Source organism: Rhea americana, unplaced genomic scaffold (genome assembly GCF_003343005.1).
Source record: "Rhea americana isolate MKP2758 unplaced genomic scaffold, rheAme1 scaffold_18, whole genome shotgun sequence".
NCBI classification, from domain to species: Eukaryota; Metazoa; Chordata; class Aves; order Rheiformes; family Rheidae; genus Rhea; species Rhea americana.
The window spans coordinates 5,875,058-5,898,738 of record NW_028185927.1 but is presented as its reverse complement, the minus strand read 5'-3'; the positions used below and the strand labels follow the sequence as shown (position 1 = coordinate 5,898,738).

The 23,681-nt window shown below is 49.2% G+C and overlaps 2 protein-coding genes across 4 annotated transcripts in view; one reads left to right on the top strand and one right to left on the bottom strand.

Moving 5' to 3' along the window:
* SLC25A21 (solute carrier family 25 member 21) overlaps nucleotides 1-553 on the top strand; it is a 242,065-nt gene extending 241,512 nt beyond the window's left edge. For both annotated transcript variants that reach the window (XM_085301716.1, XM_085301715.1), the window contains exon 10: nucleotides 136-553. In XM_085301716.1, coding sequence (XP_085157842.1) covers nucleotides 136-146 — 11 coding nt within the window. In that variant the 3' untranslated portion in view covers nucleotides 147-553. The remainder of the gene's footprint in view (nucleotides 1-135) is intronic.
* A 1,710-nt stretch (nucleotides 554-2,263) lies between these two features.
* PAX9 (paired box 9) lies at nucleotides 2,264-19,916 on the bottom strand. 2 transcript variants are annotated; one of them, XM_085301709.1, is made up of 5 exons: nucleotides 19,859-19,916; nucleotides 18,431-19,057; nucleotides 16,175-16,314; nucleotides 10,938-11,090; nucleotides 2,264-2,522 (listed from the first exon to the last, which is right to left on the bottom strand). In XM_085301709.1, exons 1-5 carry the CDS (start codon nucleotides 19,860-19,862, stop codon nucleotides 2,268-2,270), a joined length of 1,179 nt encoding a protein of 392 aa, XP_085157835.1. In that variant the 5' UTR covers nucleotides 19,863-19,916; the 3' UTR covers nucleotides 2,264-2,267. The 2 variants fall into 2 exon arrangements, with proteins under 2 accessions (XP_085157835.1, XP_085157836.1); XM_085301710.1 differs by lacking the exon at nucleotides 10,938-11,090.
* Between the last annotated feature and the right edge of the window lie 3,765 nt (nucleotides 19,917-23,681).

Here is a 23,681-nt window from a genome sequence, read left to right as displayed (position 1 = left end):
CTCATTCAATAGTTCCATAACCCAGTCTAACAGCTACGCTGAAAGCTAAAATCCAGTTGCCAGCTAAATCATTTATTTATGGATGATTTTTTTCCCTATCCTTTTTTTTTTTTTTCCCATGTTATTTTTCAGCAGAGCTTCTCTAGAACTGAACCAATTTCTCCTGCGCRGCAGTAAGGCTGGAGGGACCCTCGCCTTATTTCAGCTACAGCTGCGTAAAGGCAGAWCAACGCCAGTCCCACCACTGCCGATACAGCAGCGTGGAAACGCACCTGCGTGCACATACATTTCATCGCATCCAGTAGTTGCAAACAGGTTCTTTAAAAAGTGTCCTACCGAATAGCAATGGTTGAAGCATCTCATTAAAGCTAAGCAGCTGCTGAATTCCTCTGCTACACTGAGACTTAAGAATATAGGATCAGCTCCAAGAGGAGATGTCTTTCCGGAGGGCTCTAATACAATAACTGTGTCCTTTGCAGAAGTACTGTTCATTCAGCTATTTTTTTAATGCAAAAAGCAAATGTGGCAACGGCTGGGTGAGTCCACCTGTATTTCAGTGGATCCGTATGCCGTATGGATACCGTATACGGTATGTATATTTGTACTGGTTATTTGTATCATTATGAAAATTTGCTCACAGATATCTCAGTGCCAAAAGCTGGAAATCCAGARAGAGAGGGCTGCATTTTACCTTCCCCCTGAACGGGTGTCTAGTACGACAGGCAGGTAGCGCAGTATTTGAAGAATGAAGTTTTCTCCTTTCTTAATTATCTCTAATGACGTAATTCAAGTTATTGCACAAGAGCTATAAAAATACACAATATATTAATATTCTATGAAGGATATGAAATGTCACACCATTGAGATTTTTTTCCCACGTTCATATTACGAACATACCTGCAGCAGGTGGAAAGCATTCTAGAATAATATTCAGAACTTTATTATTGCCCAAGGAAAACAGAAAAATTTCCARAGATCAAAATATTAGCTCTCTAATAAAAACTGGGACAGAGTACTTGCCACTGGATACAGAAATGGAGAAAGGGAGTTAGTTAATATTAAATAATGTCTGTGTTTGTAGCACCACCACCAGTATACCTATAAGGGGAAAAAAAAATACTTCAGAACAACAATGTAAACTTTACCAAGGTCCATATTTTACAGGCATTATAGCAAAAATTGAGAGACAGCTGCTTCTTTAAAARAAGAAGAATTACAACATAATTTGGGGACTGTAAATGGCGAACGCGAGTGGGCYGCCAAAGGGAGCACAGCTGCGTTTCACAGTGGTTTTGCTAACGTGCGTAGGTTTTTTTGGCGTCTCTGCGCACCCTCCGCGCCGGCGGCGCTTTGCTCGGCGGTTCGCACGTTGGGGCGGCGCTCACCCCCCTCGGCGTCGTGTTTCGTGCCGCCGGGAGGTCGGTACTGGGCTGCGTTTCYGTGCTGGAGTCCTCTGCTGCGACCCACGAGATGCTGGAGCCTCCGCTGTAGGCACGAAAATACGATGGAAACCCCCCACCACCACCACCACCTACACCCCATCGTCTGAGGCCATCAGCCCACAGTGCAAAGGCATGGAAAACAGCTAGAAAGTCAGCTTTTAACTCCCAAAAGAAAARGGAAAAAGACAAGCAGAAACGTACTGGGAGGTGAAAACAAATGCTGTCAAAAGCCTATATTTACAAACGCATAAAAATACAAAGATACTACTGCTTTTGTAACGAAATGCCAGAAGGGTCCAGGACCTGCGTAACGCCTCGGTTCTATCTGTGATTACCAAAAACGCAACAACAACAACAAAAAGAGACCAAAAAGGTAATCTCTTAGTAGCGGTGCGTTGCATAACGTCGCGGCCCGAAGCTTCGCTCTCCAGAGACGGSTGCGAGCGGCAGGCGCCCTGCGCGTGGTCGCCTTTGCTGAGCTGAGGCGTAGCGGGATATTCGGTGATGATTTTCCTTTATTGATTTTTTTTTAAAAAAAAAAAAAAACACAAATCTTAATAACAATTGCACATTTTCAAAGTCTGTGATGATCAAGAATAAATACGTGTGGTTTTACCAGGGAAGAGTCAGACAAGGTCCCAGGAGCCCTTTGAGGGACGCAAGGTCTTTCCTCGAGCAGTGCAAGGGCAACAACGCGCTTCCCTCGGGTCCAGGCGGCCGTTTTCAACCCTCTCGATCCCCCAAGTCTGCCGGGAGGAAAATCCCTCGGAGAAGCGCCCGACGCCGGCGGCACGGGAAGGCGCAGCCCGCGGGGCGGCTCCTGCATCAGAGCGCCGAGGCGGCGAGCGAGTGGCTGCCTTCCCTGGCCGCCTGCACGCCCTTGAACGCCAGCGAGGCGGGGATGTCGCAGCCGGGCGGCGGGAGCGGCGTGCCTCCGGCGTGCTGCCAGCCGTGGCTTGCCATGTAGCCCGACGGGGCAGCGCCGTACGTCATGTAAGGTGACACCTGGGCCGGCGTGGCGTAAGGAGGCATGGCCGGCGCTGAAACAAAACTGCCGACGGCCGAGAGACCGTTGGGTGCCTGGAAGGGAAGGGAGAGATGTTCCTGAGAGGGAAGGACACAGCGGGTCTGCTGGGGAAGGACCTGCCCGCGTGCCCCAGGGCCGGGGCACGGCGGCAGGAGGAGGGTTTCTGCAGAGTCTCATGCAGCATCCCTTGGCGCCTTGACCTCCAGACCAGCTGCCCTGCACCAGCGCGGGCACGGGTGCCTGGCTTTGGCAGGGCAGGTAGCTGATGGCCARGGACCACGCACCCAAAGCGGGGAGGCACCACCAAGCCCTCCCCGGTACGGCCACCCCTTCCAGCAGCCCGTTGTTCAGAGGCTCCTCCAGCCTGTGGTTGCACCTAGTTGTTACGTCTGAGAGCTGCTGGAGATGGGTGAAATGCCTCCTTCTCCGAGCACCTCCAGCCTCTGGCAGCGAGTCCCACACATCGGGTTGGAGGGGGGGAAGGTGCTGGAATACTCACCGGCCTTTCCCAAATTTTGCATGGGACACTGGCCGCTGCGGCTGGGCCCGGGCACGCGGCCGCAGCGGGAGGCACTGCGGCAGGTCAAGACGCGCGTGCAGTGACCACGGCCACCGCAGCRGCAGGAGAAATGGCCCCACGGGGCGCCCGACCGGTCCCTCGGGCCGGGGCGGGCAGAGGAGGACACGGCTCCTCCTGCCACCGCTGCGAACCCCAAGCAGAAAGGTAACGAGCAGCCGGGGGGTGGGAACAGCTTAAACCCGTTGGCAACTGTTTGCTCAGAGAATGAGTCAGAACTATCCTATTCTTACTGACCAGGTCTTTTAAAATCTGTTTTCTAGCTGCTTGGGGATATAACCTTGCACATGCTCTTTGCTCAGAGCCTCTTTTGGTTTCAATGAGACTTCCGTGCGCGAAACAAATACAGGGCTGGGTCCTTTTCTGCAAACTATTTTCCTAGGTCCKTCCTTCCTAGGTCCTGCTGAGGAGGAGGGTTGCTATTCAAATAAAGAAAGGAGAGTCCTTCAGTCTACCACRGCAGGATTTCACAATGAATGACTCCTTATTTAAATAAAAAAGTTCTGTGGTTTATTTCACACCCTGTAAATGCTTCTTCGGCAGAACAGGTACAAAACAAGATCATTTATCTTGCTCAAGTTTTGATTTGCGTAGTGTTTATGTTTTAGGATATGTGGTGATTTTTTTTCCCCAGAAAGAAGGCTTTCTATTTGAGTATGAAGGAAGAGGTATCAGTTTAGTAAATCACATAGTATCAGCATTTTTCCTAGAGAGGCTTAATCACCTGAAGAAACTGGACCCAATCTGTGTGGTGCAGAGTTGAAAAAGGAAAAAGACTTCTGTTCCTGCTAAAACTTCACATAACATTAACAAATCTCCCTTGTTGCCTTCCTGTCTGTATTGCACCTGCCTGAATTTCAAATATGTATCTCCATAAACTGCTTATGGGCTCAGGTGTGTCCTACCAGCATAACTCACAGTTCCAGTGGCTGGACTGGCCGCTCGGGCCATTCTCATTGCCTTGGAATCAGCGTAAATGTGGACAGCAATCTAACCCAGCAGGAGACAGCGCGGGGCCGCAAATGAGCACAGTAATTAATACAAAACATACAGCAGCAGCAGCGTGATCGCCCTTCCAAATCCATAAACTGTTTGCTGAAGCTAAACTTGCCTTATTCTTTTGAAAATCCAAATATGTGACCTGACCTTCAACTGCAGTTACGCAACCCCTACTSTGACTCAGAATTATGCTTTAGCCTCAGCCCTAAGTGTCGGTGTCAGCAGTACCAATTAATACAAACCCTCGGATAATTGTACTGCAAATTAATATACTTCTTTGATCAGAAGGAAATTTTTTGATTGAATGTACCAAAAACTAGGACCCTTCATGTGAGGTGAGCCTCTGGCTGCGCTCCCTTTTGCACGGATCACCCCTCATCTGAAGAGGGGGCTCGTGCCCTCCAGCCCCCGCGTTGTCGCCGCTCGCCCTCCACCACACGTAGCTCTAGGAAGAGCCAGGCTCCTTGTTTGCTACAGGAATGAAAACGTTTCCCATATGCTGTACAGACTGCTGGCAGTCGGACGCTCTCCAAGCACTGGTGCTTCCTCTTAGAGCTCTTTAGGAAGGGGCAGATGCTCTAACAACGTCTCATTTGAGGAAAGAGTAAGTGCTTAGACTACAAATGAATCCTTCAAAGACACTCATCACGCTGCTTCATGCCAAGTCAAAATACTGCCTGATGCAATACCATTGCCAAGCTACCCCACTCTGCCAAGAGTATGTGGGTAGTGCTCTCCTCGAGGAAGGCAGCTTTGGGGCCTCAGAAATGATTTCCTGTTATGTCCAATCCTAAATTTTGTGTCCAGGCAAAAAGTCCCTGGAGCTGATGGCCGTGTCTATACAAGTAAATAAAACCAACCAGGGCCAATTCTTCYGCCCTGAAGATCACACCAGGCCCAGCCTTATGGGTGACCTCCCCTCTGCCTTGTCCRTACAGCCTGGTGGGAGGGTTCCTGGGCTGTGCCATCCCTGGCTACACGCCYGCGCAGAGGCTAACGCATGGACACCGGCCAGGACGGTGCCAGGAAATGTGCCAACACATCACCTGGACGCTGGCACGACAGGACGTGACCCATGTCCTGGCCTCCTGCAGCTGGCACAGCCAAAGCCACTAAAGGTTTCTCCAAGACCGGAGCTCCACGACTGACCACTTTGCATGGTTGATGTGGTTTCCTGAACAGCGCACGTCAACACGTCAGATATTATCAGTACATATTTATGCCCAAAAATATATTTTCATCTTTCATTTACTGTTATGTGGCCTTCCTTAGTATGATCTTGTGCCACTAAATAAAATAAAAGATCTGGACTATAATTCCTACAGAAGTCCTAGTTTATTGCTGAATTATACTGAATGTACTGCTTGGGTTCCTATTTATGAAACAGGTGAGATTTGGCTCAAGACTCACCAGTTTTTGCAAGTGTGTAATGTAAAAAAATTCATTTCCTGATTATAATGATCAGAACAATCCTTTTATTCTGCTCCTCTTCCTTAAGCTGCAACCGTGATAACTGATGTTTTCGTGCTATCTAACTATTTTGAATGCGATAAAGATCTTGCCAGGATGTGGAGCCCTTTGGCAGCAACCACCAGCTCTGACCTGTCCTGGGCCACCAGCACTTGAAAGCAACTCTCTGCCGCACTGGTTAAATGAATTGGTCTTATTTCAGTTCCAGTGCTCCAAGCTTTACCAGGCAAAACCGTGATGATTTGAATTCCGGCAGAGCAGGTGCCACTGGGCTGTGCAAGGACTGGCCTGGCCCGGAGCATCTTCTGCTTCAGGGGACGTTTGAGCCCTATCAGCTCGGTAGTCAGAGACCTTCTCCGGTCAGAATTTAACCTAGAGGGGATGGCTACAGAAATAAACTCAGTAGTCTGATTTTCACCAGTGAAGGGTTCAACCCCAAAATTTTAGCTGCTAGAGTCTTTGCTTCTAATCAGCTTTGGGTACAATGTGTAGGTTATCAGAGAGCTTGAATCTTGTCGGTCAATCTGGCACTTTTTACAAACGTGACATTCACTTAAAATAGATGGAAGGRCTTAAATTCCACATTCRTGTATATACTAGATAAACAATTCATCCTGCAGTATTTCAATCAGAGGAAACAAACACTAAAATCTAAACATTCATAATTAGGAGCGCAAGAACCCCCACGATGTTTATGAACTCTCAAAACTTAAGTGCAGAATTTCTTGAACTTTGTTTTTAAATTTTATAAATATTTTTCTTAATTTAAACCATTGCTTTTTCAGGRAAATTTAATTTTTAAAACAAACAAATAAACATGAAGTTCTAACTGAATGAGAGCCTCTGCTGTGCAAAWGATAAGGGTTCCTGTCTGAAAGTACTCACTGTCCAGTTTCTACAAAGACCAGAGGGAAATATTTGCTTTGAATTGCTGCCTCTATCAATGTTTTAAAACAACTGATGCAAAAAAGTATTTCCAAATTTCAGAGTTGTGTTCCATATCTAGAAACCACAACTTTCCAGTGATTTGTAAATTTGGTTAAACATGTTCTCACAAAGCTACCTGCAAATCAGCAGCAGCCTGGTCAGGCTCGGAGGTTTTATCTGGCGTCACTCTCCCGGGTCGCTGCTGATACCCCCCAGGACAGGYGAAAGGAATACCAGGCCAGAAGTCAAAGCCAAGGGGGCAGAAAATCTCACGCTATGCAATTTAAAAACATGCTGCAGAAACAAATGGGCTACATCTGTTTTCAGCAGTGAAAGCTCAGGTAGTTTTGATGGAGGGAGTTTCTAGTTATAGACGCTCTTCGGTAAAACCCTAAGTGAGGGGGGCTTTTGGTGTAATTGTTTTTTTCAATCTGTTTGGGACTTTGGGCATGGAGTTGGCGGTTTCATGGAGGAAGCTTTCTTTCCATCCTCTTGCTGGGGGTGGGGGAGGATGGAAAGCAAGTCTAGAACCAAGCTTAGGTGGGACTGTCTTTGGAACAGATACTTTCCATTAGCTTTTTAGTCTCCATTAGCTTTTTAGTCTCCTAGAAGTCAAAACAGCTCCTCTCCAAGCCAGAGATTAACCCCCACCCACTCACACTTCTGCTATGAGGGCAACACCAGTGTAGGAGCTTCAGCCTCTCTCTTGTGTTTTAAGAGGAGACAAGTTACAAACTTTCTGAACAAACTTCCCAAACAATCCACATCTGACAGACTCTCGGATTTTTTTTTCTGCCTTGGCCATGTTAATATCTTGGAAAACAGTAGGAAAACTCTGCTTTCAGGCATTGTGCTATGAATTCAGATTCCATCTTGTAATTGACTGATATTATTTTGTTYGATTCCATCCTACTCTCTACTTTTCCTCCTCCTCCTTTTGTTTGCTAGACGTGTGCACCCTGAGTACCAGAATTAGAGCCTGTCCCTGTGGTCCCTTCCCATTTGGCTTTGAAATATTTCATAAAAGGACACAGATTCACTCAAATATTTTCAGAAATAACATTAAAAATCATGAATCTGCATTTAGGTTGGTTACTATGAATTGCAATAACATGAATATTCTCATTTCAGGTGGGACATGAATATAAACAAGAGCAAATTTGACTCCACATGTGGATACCACCTCAACTGCATAAGCTAACTCTAAAGTAAGTGTCCATAAAAACGATTCCTCTTATTTTGAATGAATTATTTGAATCACTAGACCAYTGAACTGTAGTTGTTACAATATTTTATTATATAGATTAAGATTCTTAGAGTTTATGTTTTGTAGAAGTATTTTAAACATCTGTGGAAAAAAAGTGTTTCTGGAGAAACAACATTGGCTTCAAGATCAAATACCCTAGTTCAACAACACTAATGAGCTTGGACAGTGACCGAGACCAAATTCCCCTGCTGGAATCAGCAGAGGCTTAGCCTGTGTCAGGTCTTCAGGAGCACACCTCTCACGAACACGGCTGCTGTTTAATTCGTATTTCTCAACTCTAACACTGGCGTGGATGAAATGAATCCTTCCTGTCCCTGGATCAGCCGGGACTGCCTTTAATCTCCAGCACAGTGCCTCCCCCCAAAAGCAAACTAAACAAACCTGCGGAGGTATCACAGCGAAGCTGCTGGCAGCAGCAGCTCTCCAGCTAAATGGAGCGCCGGCAGCAGCTCTAGTTACGGGAACGCCACCGTAGCTCCACAAACGGCCACTCTCTCGCTGCGCATTTTTCAAAGTGAAAAGCTTAAACAATTTCTGGAAACGCTGAATGTGCATCAAATGTACTGAAAACAGTCAAGTAGCAGCTACTGGAGAAGTCATTTTTTCCACAACAAGGGAAAAAGCACAGCAGGGAGCAGAGCTGAAGATCTAGTCCGTCAGTCAGAAGAGCAAACTGCCTTAAACACCCAGAGGATGTCTAATGTTCCCAGCGATGTGCACATAACGAGTCAAAAAGGTTATGGTAACACGACTAGGAGCAATCAAACGCAAACTACAAACATAAAGGGAGCAAACATGCTAAATCTCTCTTTTTTTAATTGGAGGTTAAATACGATTTATAAATCAAACCAACATACGGGATCCCGKGGGAAGAGTAAACAAATTTTCCAAGTAAAACATCGGCAGCCAGCATGTAATGGAAACCTCATTTAGGAAAATGGCATTACCTAAAGAGGTAATTAATACACCTATGTTTATTTTAACCTTTTAAAAATGAATAAGTTTAAATACTATTTAGATGGAGATTGCAGTTAACTAAATTAGAGCTGAATTCTGAAGCTGCTATTCAGACCTTCAGCATCAATGGGAAAAATTACATGATCCTACAAACACTCATTCGTATCAGTGTTCTGCTAGAATTAACAGGCTACACAGGAAAATCAGAGTTACCTAAGGAATACAGGTGTACCAAAGTGAGCACTGAGCAAGTTTCTCCAGTTTATGATAACACTCTTCATTAATTTTTTAAAGAAAATTTCAACGAAATTGCTAAGAGAACAAGATGTATGGGAATAACAGAGTTGATCCCACAGACAAGTTTTTGCTGATTTTTAAAATCCTACAAAAATTTAATCCAAAAGCATTTTCACARTTTATTATCATATATATATCATATATATATCATTACATGAATGAATTTCTTCTACTGAGCATGTTCCCACTTCCAGTTTCCCTTAACTTCCCCAAATCATAATACAATAGACTAAACTCTGAAAAACTGAGGCATTTTCATCAAATGATTTCAATGTCCAAAAGACCTTGCACAGAAGGGGGGACATTTTGTGGTAGGTAGGGAGTTGCTTCAAAATACATGTTTTCATTTTCAAGGAAGAATGGAGAGTGGCAATCTCTTGAATCAAGCACATTTTGAAGTTTTACTTCTAAAATGGAATTACTTGCATGCTTAAGTGCTTTGAGATTGGAATATTAATTAGTTAACCATCCTGATTCATCAAATCTCTCTTACTTCGATGTCATTTTCTTTACAGGCATTTTTCCTCTCACTAAATTCAGGTTCTTGAATTACAGAGTACCGCATGAGACACACTACTTCCTTCTAAAATAAGGTTCATTCTCTTAATAATGATCAGATCCCATACTCTGTTTAATGCATTTCTTTATTAACTTAAAAGTTGTTTCCTTTACTCCTAGGCATCCCCAGCTGCACTGAATAACACAGAAATCAGATAGTATCAATTGAGTGTTTTAGCTATAGCTGCAACATGCAGCGGGATCACTCTTAATTACATTTGCTTATCAAATTCTAAATCTCAGCCTCTTCAGGGGAAATAAAAATCCATTTTGGGTAACAATAATAGCTTGAATTTACACACCATCACCAAYCCTTCCCTAAAGGAGCCAGAGGCATTTTACATCTTTATCAAAACAAACTACAACAGAAACAACAGTTTAAAAACCTCTTTCCTAAAGACCTAAACAGATAAAACCAGACCGAGGAATACGCTACAGAAACGGCAGCGGGAAAGAGAGGTAGGACTGAAAGGAGCGAGTCAAGGCCGGCGGCGGTCGCTCTAAACCGAAGCGCCCCGAGGGCACGGGAGGGTGAACGTTTCTTGGACCGACACGTCGCGTTTGCTGGAAGGAAAGGGGAGCGCTGGGGAAAGCCGGGCCAGGTGAGCAGACCCCCCTGGCTGGGAGCTAGCAACAGCTCGCCRTCGTTCCAGAGCGGATTTCCACAGTAATTCACCCTGGTTGTTYGGGCAAGATCTGGGGTCGCCCAGAGACGTGACACAAGCAAATATACTGCAAGGAATAAACGTTTGTTCTTCCTACACTGATGGTTAAAATACGATGTGCTTAGCAAAAGGTTCTACAGAAAACACACCCTTAATATGATATATTTAACATGTTAATACTCACTTAAATATAGAGTTATTTAAATAAAACTGAGGTTGGTGGAAAGAGGCAAAGACAGAAAGACCTCAAACAGATCCTGACAGCTAYAAGTTGCACAAACATGGGGTCAAATCAGTGAAATCCCCATTTTGTCCTCCCAAAGCAGAGCCAAACGGTGTTCCCTGTGCTGTGATGGATCTCCAGTGCCGCAGAGGCGGTTACAGGGAGGCTGACAAGCTAATGAGGGTGAAATCACAGTGCACTGATTACTGGATGGTCATCACCATTTGACTAGGCACATAGGCAATCCCTAAGAGCTGATGAATTGCCTCAACAGCCATAAATCCAAACGTACCACACAGTCTTTGTCTATTTTCCACTCCACTGCAAGCACCAGAAGACTGAACAGATCGAGTCCTACCTAATTCCCATGCTTCTGATGCCCTGCTCCTTGACTGTGATAGGAATCTCCCACCTGCTGCTTTTCAGTCCATCATCCTGGTTGTCTGAACGGAGCTCCCGGCCTGCCGGGGGCCTTTGAGCAGAGGGTGCTCAGAGTGTGGTCTGAGTGTCACGGTACCATTCACTCACCTCTCTGACTTTCTTTATTAGTTTCATCCGGGTGGAGTGCCCTGAAGCCATGTGGATTGGTGGGCAGGGCACTGTGTTTTGGCCGTGGAAGCAGGTGGCCAGTAAGAGGCAGGTCTCACAAATGGGGTTCGAATGGGGTGCCATCCAGATCACCTGGGAAGGAATCGGGTGCAGGTAGTGGGATCAGCTCATGCCCCTCACCCACAACATGCAATGACATGGACACCTAGACCTTGAGGAAGCCGCTTTGGTGACTACTTAAATAAAAGGCACAGGTCCAGAGATCCTGAGCAGCCTAACACAGAACTAGATCATCCTCAAGCAAAGGTTTGAACCCTTGCACCAGACAGGGACTCAGCTAAGATTTCTGCAAGGTAATATGGCAAGAAAGCCAATATGCACCTCTCTTCAGCATCCCCCCAGGTATGAGTGTGGAGGAAAACATCTGGACCATTATCACAGATGAATTTAGCACAGCCCYGTAATAGGAGTCTAACTGTCTGAACAGTGAATTAGAATATAGGATGCCACAAAAGTAACCAACTAGTGAAATTTTGCAATACTCTATGTAGGAGAGTCATTTAATTGGCTGTGACATTTAAGGCTAAATTTTCATTGACTCTCAGAAAAGTTACCGTATCTTGTGGGTTCTAARAATAGCAGATGAAAACAATTACTGATGCTTTGGCCACCACATATACAATTCATTGTTCACCTACAATCAAAGATCAGGAACTTAAATATTTACTTTGCCTACATTTTCTGTGCAATTGTAATTGTCCAGAATTGCACCCACAATTATTTGCAATCACTTGCCCTAAAATGGAGCCTTCCCTTTTATGCTATAAGCACATGGAGCTCATGATCTCCTAATCAGAAGGCAACCAGAGACCAGCAAAGCTGAAAAGTCAGGCCACAAACAGCTGATGAAGTTTTGCCAAGACAAGGGTGAAGCAGTTGCTACTTTGGGGTCTGTCCAACTTGTCAGAGGACAACTTCATTCAAATCATGTTCACAAGCCTCTTTTAATTAGGAGGAGTGCTTTCAGCAGCTCCRGTGGGTTTGGGATCAGTCCTCCGAACAGCTCATCGTTTCCAAGAGCAAGCTTGCAAGAGCTGCCTGCTAAGTTACCAGCTTTCTTCCTATCAATAAGTATCAGCTCCCTTTGGCAACGTGCACATCTGCTTCCTGCAATGCACACAGAAAATAATTCTGAAAAAAAAAAAAATCCAAAGCTATCTGCCCCTCAGCAAATCATGTGGGGCTGTGTCAGATCCTCTGCATTTTCACATGCATGTAAACGTGCACTGTAGTTCTTTCAGTCTGTACATCCATGTCATTAGTACAGAAAGTCACAAGCATGAGGTGTCTGAAAAGTGCATTTTAAATATGATACATATTTATTATATGTTTTCATTTCAAATGCAGAGTACAAATGAGCCTGTATTTTAGCTCTGCAGTGATTTCAGTTAGTTATTTTTAATGCAACTGTCACACATAAAATACTTTGAATATTCATCTTTTGTATTAGGAATATAGTTATGTGTAGAGGCCTTTCCCCCAACACCACACTGCACGTGCCCCTAGGTATAAACACTGCARTGTAACTGAGCTCTGAACAAAATGTGTATGACCCAAAACTGTCACGTTCTCAGAAAAATCCATTTTCCTTTTCAGCCTCCCTGATTCACTGCTCCTCTGTTTGCCAAGCTGTTTGACTAGAGAAATGCGTGCAAATGATGCACTGGGAAAATATAATGCAATTGCTTACGTATAAATGACAACAGGGGACATCAGGTAATTAAAACTGAATAGAAACTTTACAAGGCATCTCTGTGATTTCCTGTGGAACTTTCGGTACAAAATCACAGTCTGCCAGGCAAAGCTTTCAAACTCCTAAATCCCAAATACAGGACAACTTTGCAAGCAAAGGTCCCAGAGGAATGAGGAAATTAATAATACTTAAAGAAAAAAAAAAAAGAAAAAAAAAGGTTCTACGTTCAACTTTGCGCTAAATGAGTGTGACAACATATTGCTTAGGCAAAAATACGAAGTTTTGCTGCCTCCTTTCCCTGGCAGGCAGAGTTCCCGCTGGTGTGTGGGGTAAGGAGTGACATGCAGCCGTTTGAACTGGTCTGAGATTAGCCTCCGTTGCTGCTGGCGAGTGTGGGAGTTTGTTAAGAGTTTTGCCTGAAAAAAAGGCAAATCTGGTGTGTTAAAACAAAGGTATATAGTTTAAAAGGACGGAGCAAATAAAAATAGTTGAAAAGTATAGAAGACCTTGTTCTTTGGGCTCAATTTTTCTAGGTTTTCTCATGCAGAGGGAGTTTCTGGGGGATTTCTAGAGAAGTAGAATATTATCTTCCACAACTAAGGCTGGAGGAACAAGACCTCCAGGCATCTATTAGCTCTGGAGCTACCTGCAGACTGTGAAAGGTGAACCTGTATTCTTGAACGTCGCTGATGCTTAAAATGCACAGCTGAGTTAGAAACATCTATAAATATACGTTAGCAGCAGCCGTTTTCCCTGCGGCCCCCACGAAGCCCTTTGCTGCTGCGCCTCACGGCGTGCTCCCTCTGCTCCTGTTGCAAAATCGGAAAGCCTGCGCGAAGCACACGGGCTCGATTCCCTGCTGCTCCGCTCCCGGTGCAGGCTTTGGCTACACGGACGTGGAAGTGGAGTCAAGTATTAGAGAGGAGTCACTTCTCTTTTCTGGGGGACCTCTGGTGTTAGCCTTCTTAAGACCAGAATTTTATAATGAGCTTGGCATAGAGGAGATGAGGAAAACAGCATTTACCCCGAAGCGCAGACAGAGCCTGTTTCCCCGCAGTCCTCCTGGCACGTAAACCACGACCGTGGCTTCCCTCTATTCCACCATTCCAGATACCCGTTTGCTGGATCCGGACAAACGAACCAATGTTCTCTGCTGTCCCCTGCTCATCTATTTACATCCAAAGCAGTACACATTGCAAGAGACTACGGAAAGGTCCAAGGGCACATCGGAGGCTTTCGGTCAGGCTTAGTTGGCAGAGAATGTCAAACAGCCGCACCGAGCTTCAGAGACCAGCAAACTACCAAGCCAGTTCTACGTGCAGCAACAATTCAGCTTACGAATTTCACTTTGCACCTTGTKGGAACAACAACTCTTTTCGCTACAAGAATCTTGTGAAAATTGAAGAAAACCACATTTTCACGTTTTTATTTGACATTTATTGTCTTTGAGTATATTCTAAATTAGCAAGTATACTTATGAGCCATTAAGCAAACAATGTACGTGTGAATGAATTCTCTGATAAGCAAGCCTGAATACTGTGTGAATAGCCTGGTCTATGCATTAGAAATTTCCAAAGTCAAATATTGATTATACTTACTATTTTTTTTGAGTGGAGTGGGAATTACTTCTGTATCATTTTTTAGTGTGCACAGTTCAGAAAATGATATTTTTGAAAAATACCTTTTATCTTTCTTGCCTTTTTAAAATCCTTATGCAATGTATTTTGATAAATTAATACCATTTTATTAATATTAATTTACTCCATTTTTAAATAATCCATATGCTTAAATTACATGTATCAGGCAATCTTTTAGGCCAAATTAAACTTTGAAATAAAACTATTATTGATGGCAAAACAGTGATAAATTATGATGAAAGTATAAATATTGAAAGAACAAAACAAGCTAAAAACAGGGAAAAAAAGTTTCCAACACTAGCATTGAAAATAATCCAACTTATATAACATTATTCCTCAAAATTCTGCTAAGGCAGATGTGATTCTAACAGAGCTAATAGTTTATAATTTATGAGCCAGATCCTGTGAATACTTGCAGCAGAATTATTCACTTCTGAAAGTTATATGTGTGCACAAGGCCCAGACTGGAACTTAAGACAATGTGGCCACGCAGCTGTTCTTTGCAGGATCATGGCAAGATATTTCCTTAATTTTTAGTAAGATTGCTAACACGTTATTTGTCTCGTTTTTAAAGAAAAGCATGGAAAGTTAAATATTAGTTCTAATTCTAAACCTAATTCTATCTTCCACTTTGCAGTAATGGCTATACTACATAACACATTATTTGTAATCGGAAGTGAACAGAGTAATACAGGGATAATAGTGGGAATGTAATGGGAAACAAATAGGATACCATTAAGGCCTGCACATGGTTTGCAAGATGTTACAGGTAATAAAACGGTTGTTCATGTTTGGGGCCTACAGCGTTTCCTATGCTGCCTTGTTCACCTTTTCGAAAGCATTTGCTCAATTTGAGCTCAACGTCTTGATTTTGAAAGGCTCTAGTTCAGCTATTCTGAGCACCAAATTTCAGATACAGAACTCCCTTCACCCCGGAATCAAGAACCAGTCACAGAACTTCAGCAAACTTGTCCAAAAACTCTGCTCTTGAATGTGAACATGCTAAATAGAGACTGTAGTTTTTCCCTGAATTAATTACGAGTATAAGAAATGAATTGCAGGGAGGTGAATGTAGATCCTCTGCTACGTTTAGAAATTTGTTTCCATTGCATGGAAACGTTCTCAAATCCTGTGCTCTCCCAACGAGCAACAGTCAAATCTGTTACAGCTTGTCTCCTGGCATGGGATTTGGTTAGCAAGTACAAAGACGTAGACAGAGATTTATTAAGTAACAGTTATATTGTGTTGCAATTAAAATGTAGGAAATTCACAGTCTACTTAAGCGTTTAAAAATACTTAATGTAGGAAGCAATTACGCCTCATTTTCAAATTATTCCCCTGCCTACAGTGCTCGCTGCGGACAGGGCAAAGCGCGGTGTGAAGGACGGCGGTGGCAGCGCGGGGCAGCGGCCCAGGGGGAGGCCGAGTCGGGCCGGGCCGGGCCGGGCCGGGCCCCGCTCCGCACCGCTCCGCTCCGCACCGCGGGCTCGGGGGCCGCGGCGGCGGCGCTCGGGGCGGCCCCGCGGGCAGGCTGCAGGTGCTCGGCGCTTCTCGGGTGTCTGCTAGTCGGGCTGGGCCGGGGGAGAGCAGCGCCGGCGGCGAGGAGCGGCGGGGGCTCCGCTGCCGGCGCTGCCGGGCACCAGCGAGGCCGGGGGCTGGGGGGGGCCCAGGGCGCTGTTTGCGCTGAGGGAGCGCAGGGAAGGAGGGAGCGAGGCTCCTGGCAGGCGTCGCCTCCCCTTGCGGGCTCCTTTGCAGGGCAAAGCCCGAGGGGGAGGAAGGCCGGGCCGCCCCGTCGCGTCCCCGCCCGCCGCTCGCTCTCTCTTTACCTGGCTGTACTTGGCCTCCTGCTCCAGCGAGCTCTTCTCCAGCCCGTTCACGGCGTGCTGGGCCGCGGCGGGGAAGCTGTTCCGGCCCAGGCTGCTCCACTCCTCCACCTTGGGGCTGGGGTAGGGCGACGTGTCGCTCACTGCCGGGGAACACAGCGGGGCAGGCGGGTTAGACTCTCTCCTTCGCCCCCCGCACCGCGCCGTCGGGGACCCCCGGAGAAAATGGGCTTTTCCCTTCGCTTTGCTTCCATCCAGGTGATGGGAAGGCGAAGCAAATGGCCAGCAAAGCCCAGAGCTGGCTGATGTCGCTGCTGGCGGCGTCGCAGCGCTGGCAGGGCAGAGCTGCCCCCTCATCACCCCCGGCACTTGCCTCCCCCTGTCCCCCCGGGGCGTCCCGASGTGGATTTACGTGAATCGCCTCGCGTGTATGTGTGTGCGTGTGCGAGGTTAAACGCTGTCCCCTGTTTGAGAGAACCCGACACGGCTGGGAAATGAACCAGGCTCCAAACTACTCTCTGAGAAAAAAAAATAAAATGAAAAAAAAGGAAAAAAAAAAGAAAAAAGAAAGAAAGAAAGAAAAGGGGGAGGAAAGGGGGGAAGAGAGAAAGAGAATTCCAGCCCTTTCCAGGCGCATCAGCCGCGCCTCGGGAACACCAGGCAAATTCCGCGGGCACCGCCGGGGAGCCGGGAGGGCAGCGGGGGGGCTCGGCCGCCGCGCCCGGCCGCGGAAGAGCCCGCGGGGCCGCGGAGCCGCCGGGGGCCGCCGCTTCCCCGCGCCGCCGCCTCGCTCGGCCCCTGGCCGAGGCCGGAGAAAGGCACCAGTCTGAAGTTGTCTTAAGAAGCTGAGCTCTCTCGGCGAGCGCCCTTTTCTGCTGATCTCACACTTTCCCATGAATAGGGGCTTCCTTTCCATGTCAGCAAGGTCAGTTTGTCCTATAAATCAAGGGCGAGCAGCCCCCATCTGCGGCATCGGCTGCTCAGCAGCCCCAGCTCTGCCCTGGGAAGGGGGAAGGCGGCGGGGGGGGCGAGATTTTACAATGCAGAAAGACGTTTGCAGCTCTCGAGGTTTGAGACACGGGGAAAGATATCTCAGCAGCGACGGAGGCCTGCCTGCCAATGTGGTGCTAATAAAAGAGGAACTCKCTAAAAACCTCTCCATTTCTCATGTAATTGTAATGTTCTCATTCTCGGTAATGTTCATTTCCAACACTACCTCTCCCTGGCATAGAGCACAGCCTGCCAGGCGTGTATGTTCTAAACTCGGCTCCCAAACACTTTTGTTCGTGTATACATATATATTTATGTATGTATGTATTTTTTGTGTGTAAGTACGTATATATTTTGCTTGAAAAAAATAACTTTTTTCAGTGAAAAAAGATAAGTACTTTGCAATGCATAAAGAAGCAATTTATATTGAGCAGCAATTTGCTACTGGAACTGGATTTTTGCCGTTAAAAATGCAATGAAAACAGAAATCAGCCCCCCCCCCGCCCCTTCTGCTAATTGGGAGGGAAGAGTGGGACACAGAGATCGCTGCAGGCGAAGGTTATTTTAGACTGTTGTTTTAACCACATTCACTGTTAGTTCACTGGCAGAGACCGAAATGGAAAAAATGTCCCTTTCTTTGCGGCTGGGAGAGGCGACACGGTTTCCAGCCGGAGTAGCAGAAAGAAGGTGGAAAGGATAAAAGAAGCAAATCTTCAGGGTTTCGTTTCCCTGGACCACCACTTCGGAGGAAAATAAAGTATCAAGAATGAAAGCAATTAGGTGACATTTGAACTTCCTGTCTGGGTAAATTTGGCCTGATTACGAAAACTAGAGAGCATGGACTTCTCGGTAAGGCCGGGGAGGTTCCCGGGGCTGGAGCGCGGCCGCGCCGGGAGCGCCGCGCCGGGCCGKGCCGTGCCGCGCCGGGCCTGAGCGCAGCCCGGCCGCGGGGCCGCCCCTCTCGGGCCGGTTCCCAAAGCCGAAGGTGCCACGTCTAGGGGCAAACGCCATTGGGACGCCCGGCTTTTAGCATTGGCGGCTAAACCTGCAGCCCATCCCCGGGRCCTCTGATCTGCCCGAGGCACGTTGGCCAGGAACTTCAGCGCCAAGCTCGGGCCAGGAGGTGGGGAATGAGAGGGAGAAGAGCCCAACCACAGCGGGTCTGCAGGTCTCTCCCGGCACACCGGGGAACCCTCCCTGCGAGCCGGCGAGGTCGAGCCCCCGCGGCCCCGCCTCGCCGCCGCCGCGGCCCCGCTCCGCCCGTCTCACCTTGGTCGGTGATGGAGCGGATGCCCAGGATGTCGGTCACCGAGTGGGAGGAGGGCCAGGTGCGGGGCATGGCCATGGCGCTGGGGACGGCGGGCACCCCGGGCGGCGTGGGCCCCTTGGCGCCGGCCGCGGCGATGGGGCTGGGGTAGGAGTAGATGTGGTTGTAGGGCAGAGCCGGCTGCGGGGGCGGCTGGTGCTGCTTGTAGGACTCGTAGTGAGCCTGCTGAGACAGGTTCCCGATTTTGTTCCGGAGGATGCGGCTGATGGAGCTGACCGACGGCACGTTGTACTTGTCACACACGCCGTCAGCCAGCAGGCGATCCCGGATCTCCCAGGCGAAGATGCCCGGGTCCCTTTGTTTGTAGGTCCGGATATGTTTCACCACCGTGGGGGTGGTCACGCGAGGCTTGCTGCCTCCGATAGCCCCCGGTAGGATGGAGCCGGTCTCGTTGTAGCGAGCCAGGATTTTGCTGACACAGCCGTGGGAAACGCGCAGTTGCCGGCTGATGTCACACGGTCTGATACCCAGTTGCGCCAGTTCCACAATCCGGAGCCTGATGGCATTGGGCAGGGGTCTCCCGTTGACAAACACCCCCCCGAGCTGGTTCACTTCCCCGAAGGCAGGTTCTGCAAGCAAACACACAAACACACCCGTTGGGCACGCTAGTGGGTCCGAGGGGGCGTCCGAACCAGCCGTCATTAAAAGGCAGATGTCACAGCTCGGAGACCCCCCCCCCCATCATCACCTCTCTGCACACCTTTTTCAAATAATGGGATACTCCCCAAATTAAAAAAAAATAGCAACGAATGTCAAAGCTCTCCGCACTGTGCATCAAGCATATTCCAAAAAGCACATTCCAGAGATGAAAAATGAGATCGCCCCACCAGACGAGCCAGCTTTATTGCCACAGGAAAAGGAAAATAAAGAAAAGACGAAGAAAAGAAAAACGTTTTTCAAAGAGGTGGGGGAGGGAGGGAAAGGAAAAGCAGTCGAGGAAATTCTGCTAGGTCTTGGGAGAGGCAAGGGCAACGCGGTGCTTCCGAGCGACTGGTGGCGACTGGCTTTTTAAAGACCTTTCCTGGTGCTGTTAGCGCCTCTAGCTTAACAGCACAATTACACCAGGCTGTAAAACAAACGTGCTAAAAAGTTAACTGCTCAGATCGATGTCAGGAATAATATACAACGTGCCACAGGCTCCAGMCACCCGCTCGGCTGCCATCCTCCCTCGTACTCGCCTAATAACATCAATAATAAACCAAGCAGTCATTAGCTCTCGCTGTTCCCCGCTCCTGACCCTTAACGTGTTCTTACAAGTTGTAGGAACACGAGCAAAGTCAATAAGGGAGCCGCGGCGGCACATGACGGCGCACGGGTGCTCGCTCTCTCTTGACAGCACTTGAGCCCAGCCGCCGCTTGCAGCCACTTACCCATTCCTCCGGGCAGGACACCTCCGGGGCCGCCCTAGGGCCCGGCCGCACCGCCCGCCCCGGCGCCGCGCTCGCCGCCGCCGCCCGCCCTCCCGGCCCCCGCGCCTCTCCGCTCCGCGCCCGCCAGGCAGCAAGGGCGCGAGGGGAAAAGGGCTACGAGGAAAACCGCTTCCCGACGAGAGAGCCTTGAGTTCTGCATTTCAACCTCGGGGCACCGTGGGCAGGGCTGGGCTGGGCCGGGCGCCGCAGCCCATCGCTCAGCCGAGCCCGCCCCGGGGGCGGCCCCGCCGCCCTCCCAATGGCCGGGGGAGATGACAGACAGCCGCAGCCTGGCGGCCCTTCCGCTCCCGCTTGCCGGCGTGCTCGGCACCTGGGTCCCCAGTACAATGGGAATCGCTATTTAATACCTGCCTGGCGGTAAGTTGCACGGAAAGTGCAGTCAGCGCCGGGGCTGCGCTGCCCGGGGCGAGCGCTCCGGCGGCGCAGCAGCCCGCGGAGGCCCGCGGAGGCCCGCTGTGCTCCCGGCCGCGGCGCCCCGTCGTGCCCCGGCGGGCAGCGCGCAGCGCCGAGCACCGCCGTGCGGCCCCCGCGGCGGCGGCGCCGCGGCCTTTGCAGCCCCTGGCTGGGAGAAGGGACTAGGTGGGGGGGACACGCTGGGAGCGATTGTCGAGACATGTAGCCAAAAAAAAACAAAAACCAAAACAAACAAACAAACAAAAAACTAGCGATTTCCCTCCCCGGCGCTGTTACAGAAGGAAATAACGACGTCCTGAATCACGCACGGTTTCCCTAAATGCATTTTGCAGACAGTGCAGAGAAATTCCTATTTGTTTGCCGTCGCCTTATTGTAATCTGTAAATAAAGCACTTTTCCACTAACGAATATTTCACGGGTTGGTGCAAGAGAGGCTTATGAGCGGTGGAAGTTAAGTTATTTTCGACGGGAACCACAAACAGGTCGCGAAATCAGCTGCAGTTTCGCCTGCACCGGGAGCAGGCGGACGGGAGGTCGCGGTGCCTGGCCACGGGGCTGCTGATGTTCCCCGGCCGTCCAAGTAAGGACCATCTCGGGTCTTCTTTTAATCCCCATATAAGATATGGCACTGTGTTTAACTGTAAAATGTCAACGCCTTGCAGCCGATTTCAACCTTTGTCAGAGACACTGCTACATATTAACAGTTAAAAGAAAAACAGACAAAGCTGGTAGGAATTAAAGTACGTGTGGGTCATGGTGTGTTTGTGTATGTGCAAGGGAGTGATACGTGTTTGGTTTGGCATTAGGCGTACGAATCCTGATCTGCCAGCTTGTGTGTGTTACCCTTACATACATCCCACATACATCATGTTACACACAGAGATCATAGGCTCAGCTCCGACCAGGAATTTATCGTGTTTTTCTTTCGAATGTTCTGAGAGCTTTTTTCTTTTTTTTTTTTTTTTAATCGAGTCTCGAAAAAAACGGGCTCTATAAATGCAATAAAAATGAAAATAAGTAAGATGTTGACTGGAGCGCACGAAATACGGCGAGTGAAATATAAATTGCATGTCTCTGAAGTGTACGAAGCCTGCATGAATATTATTTTAAGTGAAATATTTGTAAGGAATATTTTTATAAAAATCAAATGAATTGAGATGGATGTCAGAGCCTGCATGTATCTCAGTGAATGTACACAATTAGGGATAAGTAGGATACTACAGAAAATCGCCCAGAAATTAATGGCGTGCCGCAGACTTTTGGCGGTGTAAAGAAGGCGATCGCGGTCCCTTCGCAGGCATGACTTTATTGGATTGGAATATCGGCGGATCCTTTTGATTCCTCCACATGGATCCAAAACCAACTTTTTAATGTGGAATTTCTGTGCCTTTTTTCCCCCTCCAAAATGTGAATCGCACGTTTAGAATATCGCACTCGTAAATCGTGGTGTGACTGGTAAAACCTTGATAAAACCACCCCCTCGCCAGGGGCGAACGCCGTGGCCCGGGGGGCGTTTGCGGGAGCCAGCGAGCCCCTTTGGCCGTTTGGGGTTGACCTGCTTCGGTCAGGGGGTTGTGAGGGAGGAGGTGCGGAGCTAGTGGGACGCGGATCCAGCGCGTCCTTGGGTGAATTATGTAAAATAACGTAACAGCGAAGGGGAGCGCGCGTCCCTAAAACTTCCGACCTCGTCTAACAGCATGCTTCTGGCCGAAATATTGTCGCCAGACGAGTCCCTTTCAAAACTGCCCCCTCCGCGGAGCCGCGGCCGCCCCCGGCCGCCCCCGGCCCGGCTCCTGCCGATGCCCTCGCCCCGCCGCTGCTCGCCTCGCCCTCCCCGCGCTGCTTCTCTTCCCATCTGCGCCGACTGCGGCCACGGTCGTGTCCTTTTCCGTCCCCCCCGCCGTGTCCTCCAACCTGTCCGTTCCCCCTCCTTCCCTCTCCCACCCCTCCACCCYCGAGCCCGCCTCTGATCTCCCGGCTCTTCGGTTTCTTCCCCTTTCTCAATGTGTGTTCCTGATGTGGTCCTGTCGGAAAAGCTCGTTTACTCTRCTCGGGTCTCTGGTGGTTTAAGGATAATGTTTATCAGAAGTGAACGTGCTCAACTTGTTTCCATTCAACTGCTGAGTGTGGGCTGAAATACCAAAGGTCACATCTACAGTGAGTCGGTAGAGGGCAGGGGGAGCCGAGAGGAGTATGAAAACATTATAATATACAACAGCCTCTTGATCGCTTCTGACCTGCCTGGCAAAAAGATTAATTTTTTCAGGTACGGAAGAATTAAAGAATTGCAGGGGACGGGGGTGTGGGGGAGCGGGGCAGGGGCTGCCTCCCCCCGGGAAGGGCACGCGTGGCGGCACCGGGCAGCGGGGCCCCGCTCCGCTCCGCGGGCGGCCGCGCAGCGCAGCGCGCTCCCACCGCGGCGCGGAGCGCACGGGGCCGAAAGAGAAGCGGCCTCGGGCAAGCTCAGCGCCGGGCTCCCAGCTCTCCCCTCCCCTCTCCTGCGCGGCGGCAGCGCGGAGCAGCGCGGCTGAGCCCCGGCCCCGGCTGTTAGGGGTTCAGCGCCGGCGCTGCCCGGTGCTTGCCTGGCCGCGGCGGGACGCTCACGTCGGCGTGTTTTCCGCAGACAGCTCCTGTCTCCGCGCATCGCCTTCAGGGAGAGCCTCTCCTCCGCGAGGGCCTGCCAGGRTCTCGGTAGAAGCTCGGCGTGATTTAGTGCCTCGCTGATCTCCAGCTTCCTCTGCTCTCCCGCTGAAGGAAGGAATCCGCCAAATAAAACGTGACGCACACACACCTCTTTTCCAACCCCTCTTTGAAGCTGCTGATTTTTAATGATTTTTTTTTTTGAAGGAAGCTAAACCGCTCTCCTTTCCCCGTGTGTGTGTTGGGGGGGGGGGAAGAGAGTACTAAGGAGCTGTTACGGCAGAAGGATGCTCGTGCGGCGCTGTATTTTGTGAGCAAAAAGCTTCGCTGTGACCCTTCCGGAAGGCAAAGGTCCCCCGTGCAGGTGGTGGCAGGACTTCTGCAGGCTGATGCGGGCAGGGCGCGGGTCCGGTGCGGCGGCGGCAGAGCTTGGAGGAGCGCGGAGGGGCGGCGGGGCCGCGCCCGGGAGGGCTGCTGTACCCGCGCACCCGCTGCGCGGAGGAGTGAGCGCTCAGAGCGGGTCTCACGGCAAGCGCGGAGACCCTTGGAGCCCTCCGAGACGGGGCGAGGTGAGGGGGCTCTGCCGCCCTTTGGAGGTGGCCGATCCCGGGGTGGTGGGTTCGAGACCCACCACGYTTCGAAATGGGGCTTTTATTTTGCACAGAGCGTTCTGGGGCACCGGATCCCCCGGGATCTCCCGGGACGGTTC

Coding starts and splice junctions, on each gene's coding strand:
- PAX9 (XM_085301709.1), bottom strand. Junction 16,315..18,430: donor CCGCTCCATCACCGACCAAG/GTGAGACGGGCG, acceptor GTTCCCCGGCAG/TGAGCGACACGTCGCCCTAC. Junction 2,523..10,937: donor TAATAAAGAAAGTCAGAGAG/GTGAGTGAATGG, acceptor CTTCCCTTCCAG/GCACCCAACGGTCTCTCGGC.